This window comes from Leuciscus leuciscus, assembly GCF_965113295.1.
Source record: "Leuciscus leuciscus genome assembly, chromosome: 1".
NCBI classification, from domain to species: domain Eukaryota; kingdom Metazoa; phylum Chordata; class Actinopteri; order Cypriniformes; family Leuciscidae; genus Leuciscus; species Leuciscus leuciscus.
Genome location: NC_138725.1, coordinates 24,854,198 through 24,871,175, shown reverse-complemented (window position 1 = coordinate 24,871,175; position 16,978 = coordinate 24,854,198). Strand labels below are relative to the sequence as shown.

At 42.9% G+C, this 16,978-nt stretch overlaps 1 protein-coding gene across 4 annotated transcripts in view; it reads right to left on the bottom strand.

Annotated features, from left to right (window-relative positions):
* Positions 1-16,978, bottom strand: part of LOC309500266 (uncharacterized protein) — a 55,778-nt gene that overhangs the window by 3,036 nt on the left and 35,764 nt on the right. For 2 of the 4 annotated variants that reach the window (XM_082171822.1, XM_082171824.1), the window contains exons 1-2: positions 16,564-16,756; positions 16,323-16,466 (exon numbers count right to left, since the gene is read on the bottom strand). The exons of 1 other annotated variant lie outside the window; for it this stretch is intronic. In XM_082171822.1, coding sequence (XP_082027948.1) covers positions 16,323-16,401 — 79 coding nt within the window. In that variant the 5' untranslated portion in view covers positions 16,402-16,466; positions 16,564-16,756. Of the gene's footprint in view, positions 1-16,322; positions 16,467-16,563; positions 16,757-16,978 lie in introns of those variants that run through there. One more of the 4 variants, XM_082171823.1, reaches the window with a different exon arrangement.

Here is a 16,978-nt window from a genome sequence, read left to right as displayed (position 1 = left end):
CACATTACAGTCATGTCATAGTGGTGACTTGTAATGTTTCTGCAAATGTATGTATAATAATTTGCAAAAGCAGATCATTCAAAATATATCAGAAAACAACAACAAATTCTAACTCTGACAAAACTACATATTTTTTATGTATTTCAAAATGTTTGAATAAATATTCACAAAATATATATCATAAAGTTGTGAGGAGAAGTTGAAGCATCAAGAACAATGAAGTGAAAATGAATGAGTCTCTATGGCCCTCTATTGGATATATGTGGTCATTGCACTTTCTTTCTTTAATTATAATGTCTAAAGTTTTTCCACAAACCAGCAGATGTCAGTATTCTATCCCTAACACTTAGAGCAATGTCCAAAAACTATTTAGATTTAATTAAGATCATCATTTAAGTGATTTTTTCTTTAAAAAATAATTTTTCATGAGCCAATTTATGGCCTAGTTATGTAATTGTGCAGTAAATAGGTAAAAAACTTCAAAATTTCCACAAAAACACAGCATAAATGTATAGTTGAGAAGTAAATAAAAAAAATGATATATAGTTTTCCATATAAAAAATGTATATTTCCTTATGCAATCGCTCTTTAAAAGTTTGGGGTCAAAATGACCCCAAAGACCTTAAGTGTTGTCCTTTTTTAGGAGTGATTAAGGGTTTTAAATTGTGTTTAAACGTGCAGTCTATTAAAGAGTGTATGTGTACAAAGAGAATCGCAATGCTGAGACGTTAAGACCGGGGTAAATCAAGGGAAAAAACTATTTACTTCAACAAGGCAACAACACTCGTCTCATTCGTGGAGGTGGAAAAACAAGTTATTTGTGACATGCAATTTTTATTGTATAAAGATTTAAATTATGCAAAAGAAAGGGTATGAGTCTGCTGTTTTTGTCAATTTTATGTTTTAATTTAAAATGTAGGCTATGCGATTTTAATATAAGTACATGGTAAAATATTTCACCACTTGCTTGAGCAACTTAAAAAAACATGTAGCTTCTTTGCATGTTGTATACCTACATTGAAAAAAAATGCATCCAATTGTTTTATGCCATACTGTAGAACATTCCAGACAGGGAGAGTGTGGGGTTGTTGTTGTGAACTGGGTTGTTGTTGTGTATGGAGAGAGAATTGTGTCTTTATTACATGCGAGAAAATAAATGATCTGAGAGAGAAAAAAAAGTTTGAGAGAAAAAGTTATCACACTGATAGCAAAAAAGCATTTCATGAGAGAAAAAAAATATTTGAGAGAAAAAGATATCATACCAATAGCAAAAAATAATAATATTTGAGACTAAAAAAAGTTTTGAGAGAAAGTATTTTCTCATAGAACAAAAAAAATAAAAATTAGAATTTTTTTTAATTATTTCTGAGAAAAAAAAAATCTCTCTCAAAATACTTTGAAAAAAACTCTCAAATATATATTTTTTGCTATCAGTGTGAAAACATTTTCTCAAAAAAAAAAAAAAAAGTGTTTCTCTCAAAACGCTTTTCTTTGCTCTGGATGCAATTTCTTGCTCTCGTGTCAGGATTCTGTAGCCTGGGTGCCAGCCCGAACCCCGCCCACAACATTTTTTGGTCGGGAAGTTCGGTCTGTACTCGCTCCGTTGAGGAGCTATTATGCCCGAACAAAAATTTTTCGGACCAATCAAATTGTCAGGGCGGGCTTTATACGATGATGGACAGATGAGCAACGGTAACGTAATCATCCACGTCACCAAAGAGCGCTTGATTTGAATTAGTTTACAACAAAGACGACTGCTGCTGGAGAATTGAGATTTCACGAGTTCACATTTACAAACAAGTCAGATAGAATAAATGCGTATATAAGATTTCACACAAATAAGTCCATCCATCCATCCATCCATCCATCTTCTACCGCTTATCCGGGGCCGGGTCGCGGGGGCAGCAGTCTAAGCAGGGATGCCCAGACTTCCCTCTCCCTAGACACTTCCTCCAGCTCTTCCGGGGGGACACCGAGGCGTTCCCAGGCCAGCCGGGAGACATAGTCTCTCCAGCGTGTCCTAGGTCTTCCCCGGGGTCTCCTCCCGGTGGGACATGCCCGGAACACCTTCCCGGGAAGGCGTCCAGGAGGCATCCGGAAAAGATGCCCGAGCCACCTCAACTGGCCCCTCTCGATGTGGAGGAGCAGCGGCTCTACTCTGAGCTCCTCCCGAGTGACCGAGCTTCTCACCCTATCTCTAAGGGATCGCCCAGCCACCCTGCGGAGAAAGCTCATTTCGGCCGCTTGTATCCGGGATCTTGTCCTTTCGGTCATGACCCACAGCTCATGACCATAGGTGAGAGTAGGAACGTAGATTGACTGGTAAATCGAGAGCTTCGCCTTGCGGCTCAGCTCCTTCACCACGACAGACCGGTACAGGGACCACATTACTGCAGAAGCTGCACCGATCCGCCTGTCAATCTCCCGTTCCATCCTTTCCTCACTCGTGAACAAGACCCCAAGATACTTAAACTCCTCCACTTGAGGCAGGAGCTCTCCACCAACCTGAAGCGGGCAAACCACCCTTTTCCGACTGAGAACCATGGCCTCGGATTTGGAGGTGCTGATTTTCATCCCAGCCGCTTCACACTCGGCTGCAAACCGTCCCAGTGCATGCTGGAGGTCCTGGCTTGATGAGGCCAACACGACAACATCATCCGCAAAGAGCAGAGATGAAATCGTGTGGTCCCCAAACCTGACCCCCTCCGGCCCCTGGCTGCGCCTAGAAATTCTGTCCATAAAAATTATGAACAGAACCGGCGACAAAGGGCAGCCCTGCCGGAGTCCAACATGCACCGGGAACAAGTCTGACTTACTGCTGGCAATACGAACCAAGCTCCTGCTCCGGTCGTACAGGGACCGGATAGCCCTTAGCAAAGGGCCCCGGACCCCATACTCCCGGAGCACCCTCCACAGGCCGCCGCGAGGGACACAGTCGAATGCCTTCTCCAAATCCACAAAGCACATGTGGATTGGTTGGGCAAACTCCCATGAGCCCTCCAGCACCCTGTAGAGGGTATAGAGCTGGTCCAGTGTTCCACGACCGGGATGAAAACCACACTGTTCCTCCTGAATCCGAGGTTCTACTATCGGCCGGATTCTCCTCTCCAGTACCCTGGCATAGACTTTCCCAGGGAGGCTGAGAAGTGTGATCCCCCTATAGTTGGAGCACACCCTCCGATCCCCCTTCTTGAAAAGAGGGACCACCACCCCGGTCTGCCAGTCCAAAGGTACTGTCCCTGACCGCCACGCGATGTTGCAGAGGCGTGTCAGCCAAGACAGCCCCACAACATCCAGAGACTTGAAGTACTCAGGGCGGATCTCATCCACCCCCGGTGCCTTGCCACCGAGGAGTTTCTTGACTACCTCGGTGACTTCAGCTTGAGTGATGGACGAGTCCGCCTCCGAGCCCTCAGCCTCTGCTTCCTCAATGGAAGACGTGACGGCGGGATTGAGGAGATCCTCGAAGTATTCCTTCCACCGTCCGGTGATATCCCCAGTCGAGGTCAACAGCTGCCCACCTCCACTGTAAACAGCGTTGGTAGGGCACTGCTTCCCCCTCCTGAGGCGCCGGACGGTTTGCCAGAATCTCTTCGAGGCCGACCGATAGTCCTTCTCCATGGCCTCACCGAACTCCTCCCAGGCCCGAGTTTTTGCCTCCACAACCACCCGGGCTGCAGTCCGCTTGGCCCGTCGGTACCCATCAGCTGCCTCAGGAGTCCCACAAGCCAACCAGGCCCGATAGGACTCCTTCTTCAGCTTGACGGCATCCCTTACTTCCGGTGTCCACCACCGGGTTCGGGGATTGCCGCCTCGACAGGCACCGGAGACCTTACGGCCACAGCTCCGAGTGGCCGCGTTGACAATGGAGGTGGAGAACATGGTCCACTCGGACTCAATATCTCCAGACTCCCTCGGGATCTGGTCGAAGCTCTGCCGGAGGTGGGAGTTGAAGATCTCTCTGACAGGAGATTCGGCCAAACGTTCCCAACAGACCCTCACAGTACGTTTGGGTCTGCCGAGACTGTCCAGCTTCCTCCCCCGACATCGGATCCAACTCACCACCAGGTGGTGATCAGTTGACAGCTCCGCCCCTCTCTTCACCCGAGTGTCCAAGACATATGGCCGGAGGTCGGATGAAACGACCACAAAGTCGATCATCGACCTCCGGCCTAGGGTGTCCTGGTGCCATGTGCACTGATGGACACCCTTATGCTTGAACATGGTGTTCGTTATGGACAAGCTGTAACTAGCACAGAAGTCCAATAACAGAACACCACTCGGGTTCAGATCAGGGGGGCCGTTCCTCCCAATCACGCCCCTCCAGGTGTCACTGTCGCTGCCCACGTGGGCGTTGAAGTCCCCCAGTAGAACGACGGAGTCCCCAGTCGGAGCACTTTCCAGCACCCTTCCCAGAGACTCCAAGAAGGCCGGGTACTCTGCACTGCCGTTCGGCCCGTAAGCACAAACGACAGTGAGAGACCTATCCCCGACCCGAAGGCATAGGGAAGCGACCCTCTCGTTCACCGGGGTGAACTCCAACACATGGCGGCTGAGCTGGGGGGCTATAAGCAAACCCACACCAGCCCGCCGCCTCTCACCATGGGCAACTCCAGAGTGGTGAAGAGTCCATCCTCTCTCGAGGAGTGTGGTTCCAGAGCCCAAGCCGTGCGTAGAGGTGATCCCAACTATCTCTAGTCGGAATCTCTGAACCTCACGCACAACCTCAGGCTCCTTCCCCGCCAGAGAGGTGACATTCCATGTCCCTAGACCTAGATTCCACGTCCAGGGATCGGGTTGTCTAGGCCCCCGCCTTCGACTGCCACCCGATCCACTTAGCACCGGCCCCTTACGGTCCCTCCTGTAGGTGGTGGGTCCACGGGAGGGTGGCCCCACGTCGCTCCTTCGGGCTGAGCCCGGCCGGACCCCATGGGGGGAGGCCCGACCACCAGGCGCTTGCATACGAGCCCCAACCCCGGGCCTGGCTCCAGGGTGGGGCCCCGGCTGCCTCATTTTTTTGTCATCATAAGGGTTGTTGAACCGCTCTTAGTCTGACCCGTCGCCTAGGACCTGTTTGCCTTGGGAGACCCTACCAGGGGCATATAGCCCCAGACAACATAGCTCCTAGGTTCATTCGGGTACTCAAACCCCTCCACCACGGTAAGGTGGCAGTTCAAGGAGGGGCACAAATAAGTCGATAGAATAAATGCGTATATGACGTGCTGTCCGAGGAGAGGGCTGTGGGCTCGGTAGCCATACTCCCCCGTATTCCTGGTTGTGAGAGAACAAGACAAGAGTGAGGATTCGGGGTGGTGGAGGGATGCTGAAAAACTGTCAAGGAGTGTTAGGTAAGTTGACAGAGTGAATATGCTTCCTCATGCTGATAGATAGGGTAACGTTAGACATGGTATTGTTTGATGACAAGTTGATATTGGATTGATTATTGTACATGCTCCTCCCGAACTTTGTTTATGAAACATCATGTGTAGATTCCGCCATCGCGTCTGTTATAGAAGATATCCACAGCGCATTCATTTTAAAAGAGGAACAGAGAGCCGCGACATTTTGTTGGTTGAAAATAAGAATGAAGAACATGCGTCATTTACTCCGTTGCTCTGATTGGTTGTAGGTCTATCCAATTGAGTGCAGAGGGTTTTTTTTTCCTGGTTCGGTTGAGACACACCCCATAATCAAATCTCTATGGAGCAGTATCAGACTCACATTCTGACTAGAATCTGAGTATGACGACGTCAGGCTAAGGATTCTGCTTTCACTGTGAAAATTGTGTCATGGGCGGGGCCACGTTCCTATTGGCCAGTCCGGTGAGCATCGTCTTGCCTTGGGAGTCGAACTGAATCATTATACCATTGTTCGGTTCACCGGCATAGATGCCGCCTCTGCCTTAGTTGAGCACAGACACTCCAATGTTTGGGTAAGATGATTCACAGTGATCACATGCCTGATTCAGATTACAAGAATGTTGTGTCTGTTACGATAGTCACGGTGTCAGATTACACGATTTTGACTCCTAAAAATCTTGTCATGTCGTGGATGGACAAGAAATATGTCAGACTACACGTTGCTTTCCGACCAGTCACCGCGAGCCGTCTCACGCACACATTCACTCGCACATACATGCACACACACACACACTGTAGCTCGCTCGCTCACTCACTCGCGCACACACACACACACACACACACACACACACACACACACACACACACACACACACACACACACACACTGTACCTCGCTCACTCACTCACTCGCACACACACAAGTGCTCTCGCACGCACGCACACACACACTCACTGCCGTTCACTCGCGCACACACACACACACACTCGCTGTTGCTCGCCCTCTCACACACTCACTCTCGTTCACATAGTCACTCTTAGTCTCACGTAGCCAGACCTTCAGACTGAGGGCTGAAGGTCTGGAATTCATAGCAGCTTTCTTTGGCCAAGGCCCGCCCATAAGGCCGTTTGACCGACATGTCAAACAACCAATTACAGTTCGTTTCGTTCAGCGTCACGTTTCGGGGCGTGGAAATGTCCCCACAACAACAGACCGGCGTGCAACAAGTCAGTCAGCATAGAAAATCAAAGAAGGAGAAGAAAACAAGCAGCAAGTCATTTAGTCTCAGCCTCAGACGTCACGCCCACGGAATGTTGGCTAAACGTCTGATGCATATGGTACACTTAACTGGAAACGCGGCTGATATCCCCTTCTCAGTTAGGTACTTCACTTGATCTTCCATAATAGATAGGAGGGGACACACAACTAGTAAAATTGGATCTGCTGGGAATCCTTCTAAATGCTGACAAAGGGTCGGCCAGGCTTGGAAAATAATACTCTTCCCAAATCCCGTCGGCAAACAGGCTAAAATATCTATTTTTGTCTCCACTAAGTGCCTCAAACAAAACTCCTGGACATCTCTTAAAGAGTCTATGCCGTGAACCTCGCATACTTTTGAGAATCCTACGTTTAGCTGATCTTGATAAATGCTCATTGTCACTCATGTAAAAACAACAGTTTTTCTTCCGCAATCACACGTCTGCGCTTTGTTTCCCGGCTGACCGAAAATAAACGCGACACTCGCGCCCCCCCGGAAATCCGATAAAATTCAACCAATCAGATGACGACTTCGACATTCCTGAAGTGTTACCAGTTAAGTGTACCATATGCATCAGACGTTTAGCCAACGTTCCGTGGGCGTGACGTCTGAGGCTGAGACTAAGTCACTCTTGGCGGAACCCGTCGCCCGGAACTGAGCAAGGACTGTTAAGCCGGGGTTTCGCCTGGAAAGCTCTATAGAAATCTGGCACTCTGTTGAACGATGTTAAACTGAGAGAGCGTGACGTTCACAGACACCAGAATGAACGAGCTTACAGTAACGTTCATCAGGCAGTAATACAGTAGGCTACTTTCAGTTCACGTTCACCCAAAATATGAACGAGTACATGAACTATCGTTCAATGAACCGTTCAGGCACAACACTGATAGTGCTCTATAGCCTACCTATAGTGAGACATACAGATGCTAAACACATGAATAAAAATCATTTTAGGTTATAGTTAAGTTATAGGTTCAAACAGGAAATGTATCATTGACCTTAAAAAAAAATTGTTTATTCTGAGTCCGAGTAACTGTACAGGAGGTTGTATATGATGAACTAGGGCTGGGCCTGGGCAATATATCGGATGACATTGTTATGCGCATCTCGTCAGTAAAGCCGGTTCCTTGATTAGTAGTAAATCGCTATCTCCTGCCTTCAGATGAAGCGGCATTAACACAGAGCCGTAGTTCACTGACAAGCTGAGCAATATCGCATTAATTATCGCAGGCAATACGTCCGTGATCATCTAAGATCACCATGAATCATCTTACCCAAACATTGGAGTGTCCGTGACATAGACTGTAAAAAATAGGTCCGTGCTCAACTAAGGCAGAGGCGGCATCTATGCCGGTCAACCGAACAATGGTATAATGATTCAGTTCGACTCCCAAGACAAGACGATGCTCACCCGACTGGCCAATAGGAACGTGGCCCCGCCCATGACACAATTTTCACAGTGAAAGCAGAATCCTGACAGAGAGCAAGAAATTGCATCGAGAGCAAAGAAAAGCGTTTTGAGAGAAACACTTTTTTTTTTTTGAGAAAATGTTTGTTTTCACACTGATAGCAAAAAATATATATTTGAGAGTTTTTTTCAAAGTATTTTGAGAGAGTTTTTTTTTTTTTCAGAAATAATTTAAAAAAAATTCTAATTTATATATTTTTTTTGTTCTATGAGAAAATACTTTCTCTCAAAACTTTTTTTTAGTCTCAAATATTATAATTTTTTGCTATTGGTATGAAAACTTTTTCTCTCAAATAATTTTTTTTCTCTCATGAAATGCTTTTTTGCTATCAGTGTGATAACTTTTTTTTCTCTCTCAGATCATTTATTTTCTCGCATGTAATAAAGACACAATTCTCTCTCCATAGTTGTGCGCCTGGCACTTAAACTTTGTTAAAAAAAGTTTTCAAAGGTTTCAAACTTTGTTTGAAAAAAAAGCATCCAGTTGTTTACAACTATTTTGATGGCTGTTAAATAAATTTTGCAAAAGTGATATTTTCTCTCGTCTTTTCTCAAGATGTATTTGAGATTTTCCCACAATATAACTTAATTATTAAACCATAAAAATACAGCATATTATGAATAGATTTTATGTATAATATACAGAACATCTCCATTTAAAATGCAAAGTTTTACTGTTTTTTTTACCAGTTTAAATTAGCTTTTTGTTTGATATTTCCCTGTTAATGTTATAATTTATTGATGCACAATAAGCAATTATTACATGTAAAAAATATAGGAAATGGTCTATTTATATACAACACAGTTATGCAAAATAAACACTTTTTTTGTAGACTTAACAGTTTTTTAATGTGATTCAGCCGTCATTTCATTTACTGTAAATCAATTTGCATATTTCGTCCGTAAAGTTTTCTACGGTGCTGCTGTATTTTTTACAGGAATTCTCTGGTAACCACAGCTTGTCAGCGCTTTTCTGTAAAAACAAGGTATTTTTTTTTTTGTTTGTTTGTTTTTTATATACAGTGTAGAGTAGACAACTGCTATAAAATACTACAATCATTTTGATCAAATAAGTATCTTTCCATGAATGAGGTACATTTATCTTGATCTGAATTCAACAATCAGGGGTGCGAAGTAACAAATTACAAATACTCACATTACTGTAATTAAGTAGTTTTTATCAGAAATTGTACTTTTTTTGGGTAGTTTAAAAAATGTGCACTTTTACTCCGCTATTTTCCCTCTGTTTGTGATCGTTACATGCTTGTTTTAATTTTATTTTTATTCATCAAAGTGATTGGATCGAGTAAAATAAAAGTCAAATAAAGGTGCTAGAGACCTAGAAGCTAAAGAAGGTATAGGCTACAAGAGAACATCAGGAGGAATGATTTTTTTTTTTTTTTTTTTTTTTTCTGAAATAGTGTAGTAGATTTTTTATTTTAGTAGTAGATTTTTAACCTATGGCCATGAAAAGAAATAGTGTCATGTAAAAGGTGTTAAAAGCTAAACTTTTTTTTTATTTTTTTATAGTATTCTATTGTTGCGGGCCAAACATTGAATGGAAAGGATGTATTACTTTATGTATTAAAGTACAATAACATGATGGCAAGGTTATGAATGCATTTGTTAAGTATTTTTTTATGCATTCATTCACCCCCAACCACGTCCCCATCCCTTAACCACACCTCTCCAAACCCCGGTCCTCTTTTCTGAAAACTAAAATATGGTCACCCTAGGCTAGCCTATCTACAGGGTCTGACATTTGGTGTGAGGTTGGGGGTATTGCGTACAGTGTTAACTCCCTCAAGTCCCACGTTCATAAGGCGACTAATTCCCGAACCCATTTAGCCTACTTGAGACGGCCGCGATCTGTTCACTGCTGTGCAAATGTCACCACCACAGCCCAAAGTGTGTCTAAATCATGTCGGAGTTTGACAAAGGGGAAATTAAAATTAAACTAGACTGATGTCTAAATCTATCATTTCTAGGGATGCACCGAAATGACAATGATTTGTGTGCCAATCCACTAAATCTGAACAGCACACACACCTGGACAGAGTATGAATGACCACAGGACTTCACTTCAGCACCTGAATGGACATGCGGTTGACATATCACACAAGGACAATGATAACACCACTCCGCCACAACAACCTCTGCTCACGGACTCAATCTCAGCTGAGCCCTGCCCACAGAGCTCACCACAGACAGACACATTAGAACTGCTTCAAGATTCAGCACCCAAGGACGACTTCCTGGAAAACAGCCAGGGAAGCCAGGACAGCATATTACAGCCTCTGATAACACCTGAACAACAGCCCCTTTCACCAGACATGTTATCCCTCTCTCCAGCATCTCCACTTCTGTGCTTCTCACAGATGTAGGGTTATCCGTGAACAGGCCATTTCATTAAATGAACCCAACACTGCATTCCACAGTTCGGAACGATTCCCCATCGAACCATTAGTAAGTCATAAAACACAGTCATGGTGCCGAGATGGCTAAAGGAGATGTCACCCCCCTTTACCTTTTTGTACCTGTCTAATCTCACACCAGCGATGCCAGGACAGCAGGAAAAGATTTCTCTTTGTTCCCCAAACCTAAGACCAAATGGCCAAGAAACCCTGTGGTGACCCCAATGCATAAATCCACAGCCTTATCAGGAAACGAAGGATGCTAAGGCATTCCTATGGCCCAGAATCACCACAAACCTTAAACCAGGGGACACCTCCTTCCTGCAGCAGTAAATTCCAGAGACGTTTGTCTCCAAAACCAATAGACTGAAATTAACCCACTTGTGGGTCTATACAAACAGCGGTCTCAAAATTGCTTCCAATAAGCTGAATTGATCACCAGTATTTACCTCACATATATCTTAAAGTATCATGTATGTTTTATATAACCTGTGGAGTTCTTTGTGTGTTTAACTTTTATTACAGCCTATTCGTAGGGTTTTCTACCTCAATTATAGAAACTAATCACCAGAAGTTGCCTCATACATGTGTATCCTCTGTATAATGTGTGCTTTATTTTACTCTAGTTAATTTTGTGTGTTGAACACTTATCACAGCTAAATCCTTATTTACTTCCACCTCAACTATGGGAAATATATTAAGTTTAGTACCTACTTGATGGGTAAGTGATTTCTAGAATTTTGAGATAAAGCAGATGTGTGTAGGATGCACCATATTTAAACTATTAAATTGGCTTATTAAAACGTTTAACTAAACTCTCAGGAGTTTGGGCACACGCGATCACGTGGACATTACGCTAATTACAAGCAAGAACCGGAGAACGGGGCGTAGGTCCCGCCCAAGACAATATCTGATTGGCTGTCGCACTCGGAAGGACGGGTCGGATGGACACACTTATAACCCAATGACAAGCAGCTATGCTTTGCTTTTTGCCTTGCTTTTGCAGTGACTTTTGCTCTTGTGTATGTTTGTGCTGACCTTTCCATCGTCCAGCGTGTATGCTTACATACTCTTCAAACCACCAAGAGCTCACTCAAAACTCATCAACTCTTCCATAAGATCCTTCGTTGAACTTCGTCAAAGAAAACCCTCTCAGAGTCGCTCCAGCAGCTCCTCCAGACTCAGAGGAAACTCCGTTGCATAGCAACCCGCAATCCAGGAAATCCCGCGAACGAAGCGCCACCCGGCAAAGCCAACCAACCACTCACCAGCGAGTGCTGTCCCTCAGAACGACCGACTGCCAGCCAATCAGCGCCGAAGAGATTCCCTCTCCAGCAACTTCGTCACAGAATGTAACGCAAGGGCATCCAAACGCAAGTACACACTCTCCTAATTCTGGCTGAACTGGTGCAAATCTTATTAAGAAAACAAACTAAGATTAAAGTGCTAGTAGACTGATTCTCTCAGGTTGCGGTCAAGAAATAGTGTCTAACGCTAGACATTGGGACTCCATTCACCCTCCGTTAATAACATCACTTTTCTCTATCATTGTTTGAATAAATGTTTGTGTGTTTTTCGTTAGTTTAGTTTGTGTATTATTAATACTATTATTAATAATTTAATACTGTGAAGCTGCTTTGATACAATCTGTATTGTGAAAAGCGCTATACAAATATACTTGACTTGACTTGTATTAGAGTAGGCTAGTTCAATAAAGTCTTGGTTGATTTTACATACAAGCGTCTTGTGCTGTGTGCTTACAAGTTACTGCCTTAAACTGTAGATTTTGTTACCTTGCTCATAATCAGTTATCATTATTTTATGATATTATTACCGTAGGCCACGGGATAATATTCTGTCCAGAATTGATAAAATACCCTAATCTCAACTTACCGGTGGACGAATAGTTGATAAAGTGTTAAATATTAATTCTGAATAATTTGCATATTAATTTGGTTCTTATTCACTGTAATTCAATCCCCTTTGAGTTATATTGATCTTAATTCCCTTATTAATCTTACACAGAAAATGGAAGAACTGGTGTATGCTGGAACCAAACTGCCCAGATACAAACCAAAAAACGGCAGGCACCGCAACCACCAAAGCCTGCAAGCCCAGCTCGCCCTCCCCCTCCTGTGAGAGCTCTTCGGCCTCTGCCACAACGGCAGGGCCCACACCCTCCTCCATCGGCTCGAGGTGAACCAAAAACAACTGATACCAGCTCTCAGTGATATGTGTTGGGTCCCCGCTATGATAACAGTAACTTTCTCAAATGTTTACAGAACAAGCGGGAACCCAGTGTGCCTGTATCTTTCTCTATTGATGTTCTATTACAAGATAGAAAGTCTAAGGCCTTAAATAGCCGTACAGCAACACATCTAATCTTTATATTATCGTTCCTTTGTCATCACATGTGCTTTCATTTAGGGCTGAATGATTAATCGCAATAAAAGCGCACGCGATTTAGCAAAGGCAGCGTTTATTTTATGCGCAGCTTGTCAGTGGAGTGCGGCAATGCAAACACGATAAATATGCCCCGCCGCAGAAGTACAATAATGCGCATCCTTCCAGGAAATCCCTATCGCTGTAGCTGAATAAACAGAAGATTGAAACGCTTTGATTAAACATGATTTATAAATACACCACTGCCTTATAGGGTTGGGCGATGTCCCCTAAATTGGCAGTTGACGATGTTTACAGTAAAACATCGCGATGGACGATGATATCGTCGGGGGGGCTGACCATAACGAAGAGAGAGAGAGTACACTTCTACTGTGTTTACGCCACGGGAATACTCGGCTTGGCATTTTGAAATATTTAGCCTATATGTTTATTTGGCCGTTTAGGCTCGCAACCGAAGACAAAGACTATTCTTGTCCGTGTTGCGCTCGGAGCGCGCGCACAGCATCCTGTCAGTACAATTCAGTTCTCTTTCGCGACTTATCGCGCTTTTAATGTTTATTTTCAATATAAAGCACATCCTGCTCTTTTCTTTCTCATTCATTCATGTTTTATTATTAATAACTTTAAACAGAATCGTCAACTGAAATCTGCGCGGATTATCAACAATACGACACATTTATAGGACATAAAGGGTCTCTGCGGCTAAAGTGAAAGTAGGCCTACCAGCGGCCAGCGGGTGAAATGTTTCGAAATGTCTCTTTGAACAGTAAAGCACCCATTTCAATAAAAGGATATATTAAAGTTTATATAGCCTACTTTTACATTTTCGGTGCTGTTCTAAAATGATTTTCGCCATCACCTTAAACAAGCAGCGGCTGCTTGAATCCCAGTGCAGGAGCTGTAACTGTTAGGTTACCACAGAAACGTAAGCGGTTAGTTGATTGCTGTGGTGACTCGTGACACTCGCGAACAGCACTGAACACGCACGTCTTAATTTTTTTATCGTTCGTTGGTAAAGGGTGAGAGACCTTGCGAGCCACATGATTTTTGCCTAAGAGCCAGGTTCCCAACACTGGTGTACACACGAACTGCCGTGAGACTGGGCTGGTCTGACAGGGTGGGGGGCGTGGCATCACGATGGTAGCTCACCATCGTGATGTCGGTCAGCCATCACGATGGACGATGATATCGTCCATCGGCACAACCCTACTGCCTTATTCTGTGTAATAAGGCACATCATCTCACAGAAGGATGAGCTCAACTGTCATTATGAAGGGAGTTTGGAGTAAATGCATGTTACTAAATGTTGTCTGTTATTGGACAAGAGGTTCACATAAATGCTTCTCATGTTTGGAAAGATGTTTGATGCGTGTTGCTTTTTCAAATGCACGTTATAAGTGACTCAAAACTCAAAGTGCTTTCAGATGGAGCAGCGTTTACAGAGCCGAACATCAATGACAAGCTGCACATGAAAAAATAATCGCAGCCTTTGCGATTTTAAAATCGCAATAAGTCATCTCGATTTAAGTGCGATTACATGTAAAGTGCGATTAATCGTTCAGCCCTACTTTCATTGTTGTCGTCTAGGAACAGATGAAATGTCTATAAAATAAATATATGCAGTGTCATTATTGTAACTGGTGTCATTGTTGTTAGGCCATATACTGCAAAAGCAAATGGATGCAATTAAAGTTAGACAGATCAAAAACTTTTTGCAGGATAACCAATATCCTGATATTATATAGGCTAAAGAGGAGATGTGAAAATTTCACAATGAAGGGTTATGGTGTGTTAAATTGGCCTTACCAAAACAGGTATTAATACAACTGCGACATTTATTTACTAATATTACATGATTACATTAGATGGAGAGCAGCATAGCATTCTTTATCTGTGTCACTCCATTACCTGTAATGAATGCTTGTTGAACATTCCCCTAAATAAAAGCTGTGGGTAATTCACTGGATCCTACCTGTATGTCACTAATTCTAAAATTACATTTGCATAGGCATAGCTATGGCTTATCACTTTTCATTGCTCTTTAGGAACATTTATGGAGTGTCCTGCACGCTTCATGCTTTATCAACTCATTCCTCAGCAACATTAAAATAAATAAATAATAAATAAATGCTTGACATGTCCCTTTAACCACAGCAGTATTGCTGCTCATTTTAAATAAAGCCACAGATTGGCATCCTTAAAATAATCTGCGAATACACACGCAACTGCAAAGACACAATGTTAAATAGCATACTTTATTTAATGTACTAACAATTGTCATCAGATACGAATTTCATTTAAACAAATATGAAACAAAATAATGTGGGCGTGGTCTGTGTCACAAAATTAAAACTTTCCTTAAAGGAGTCTGTAACATACAGAGGAGCAGCGACAGAGGAAACTATAGAGCCCTAATATGATAAACATTTACTACCGATAATGTGGAAAGCTTTTAAATCTGCTCAGTGAAAAATTCGCTGTGACGAATCTTTTGCCGTCTAACATCTGCTGGAAATCCAGGTAAAACTATCTGATCCCCAGTAGATCCGAAACACTGGTGCAAAATAAAATAGCAATTTCACAACAATTATAAAGAGTTTATTATGAGATGTGTTTTTAGTCTAGATTTAAACTGACAGTGTCTGCTTCCCAAACCATGTTAGGAAGACTGTTCCAGAGTTTAGGTGCTAAATAGGAAAAGGATATTTATAAATATCCTTTCTGCTCCATTCAAAACCATTTAGTGCATTGTAAGAAATTAGTAAGATATTAAAATGTAGGCTATAATGTTTAATAGGGAGCCAATGTAGTGTTGACAGAACAGGGCTAATATGGTTATATTCTATTTTATCTGTGATGTTAGTGCCTATTATTAAAGACAAAGCTAGCAAAATAAATAGCATGGATAATTAGTTTATAACCAATATGGCACAGATGTGTATTTCTGCTTTTCTAGACTTTACTATCAAGATTCTAGATGTACAACAGGCATAATTATACAATTTGTAGGCCTATGTGTTTTATTGATGCCTCTAAAGCCTTTGATCGGGTAAATCACGAAACATTATTTTATAAGTTGCACAACAGAGGACTTCCAAAATATCTAGTGAGAATTATGGCTTTTTCAGTTAAATGTTTTGTTTCAGTCAGATTCTCCTCCAGTATGTGGAACCATTGGCGTTTTAGCCTATATGTAACATATAATATTGTGTTTTTCTTTTTTTCGTGTATTTGTCTGTTATTTGTTGTGTTTTGTTACTGTTAGAGTTTTGGACAATATATGTCCTTAATAAAGCTTTGATATATGATACAACCTGGTTCTAGTAAGAACTTTTTCCGCGGATACCTCGTGTCTAAAGCTCTGTTAGCTAAAGTACCACAACAGTCATTAAAGAAAAAACCTAGAATAGACACCAACCTGCTTTTTCCTCGTGTTTTATCCTCCAGGGTTTTGGTTCACTCGAGTCCTCCTCAATCTCCTCTTTAACAAACACCATCTTCTCCTCAGTTCAGTTGCAGCAACTCCAGATATTCCTGCTCGATTCAAAACTTCTATTTACGACTATGAGGATGAGAATATTACTGTCATTTAATGGCCCGACTCAAATCTGGTATCTTTTTATAGACTTAATGTACAGTTATAACAGTTTGTATCATACCAGTAGCACAACATCACACCAGAGATTGAGATGAAAACAAACCTTCTTCCTCTGAGGTTTAAAGTCCGCGTGAACCGGAAGTTGCAAACGACTTTTCTCCAGTGCTGTGACGTATTTCCCAGTGAAAAGGAATATTGAACAGAGGGCAGGGTTTTACTCTAGCGCTCCTCCTCTCCATCTCTCGCTCTTTAAGCGTTTCCCAAACCAAGCAATAGAATCTGTCTGCATCCTGCAAGACTTCAAGTTACGCCCCTTCAAATTACGTCATTTCAAGTTACGCCCACTTCAAGTTACGCCCCTTCAAGTTACGTCATTTCAAGTTACGTCCACTTCAAGTTGCTCACTGTTTTTTTCGACTTAAAGCTGCGCTGCACAGACCGGTCGGTGTATAATATCAAAGTAGCCTACCGCGAGA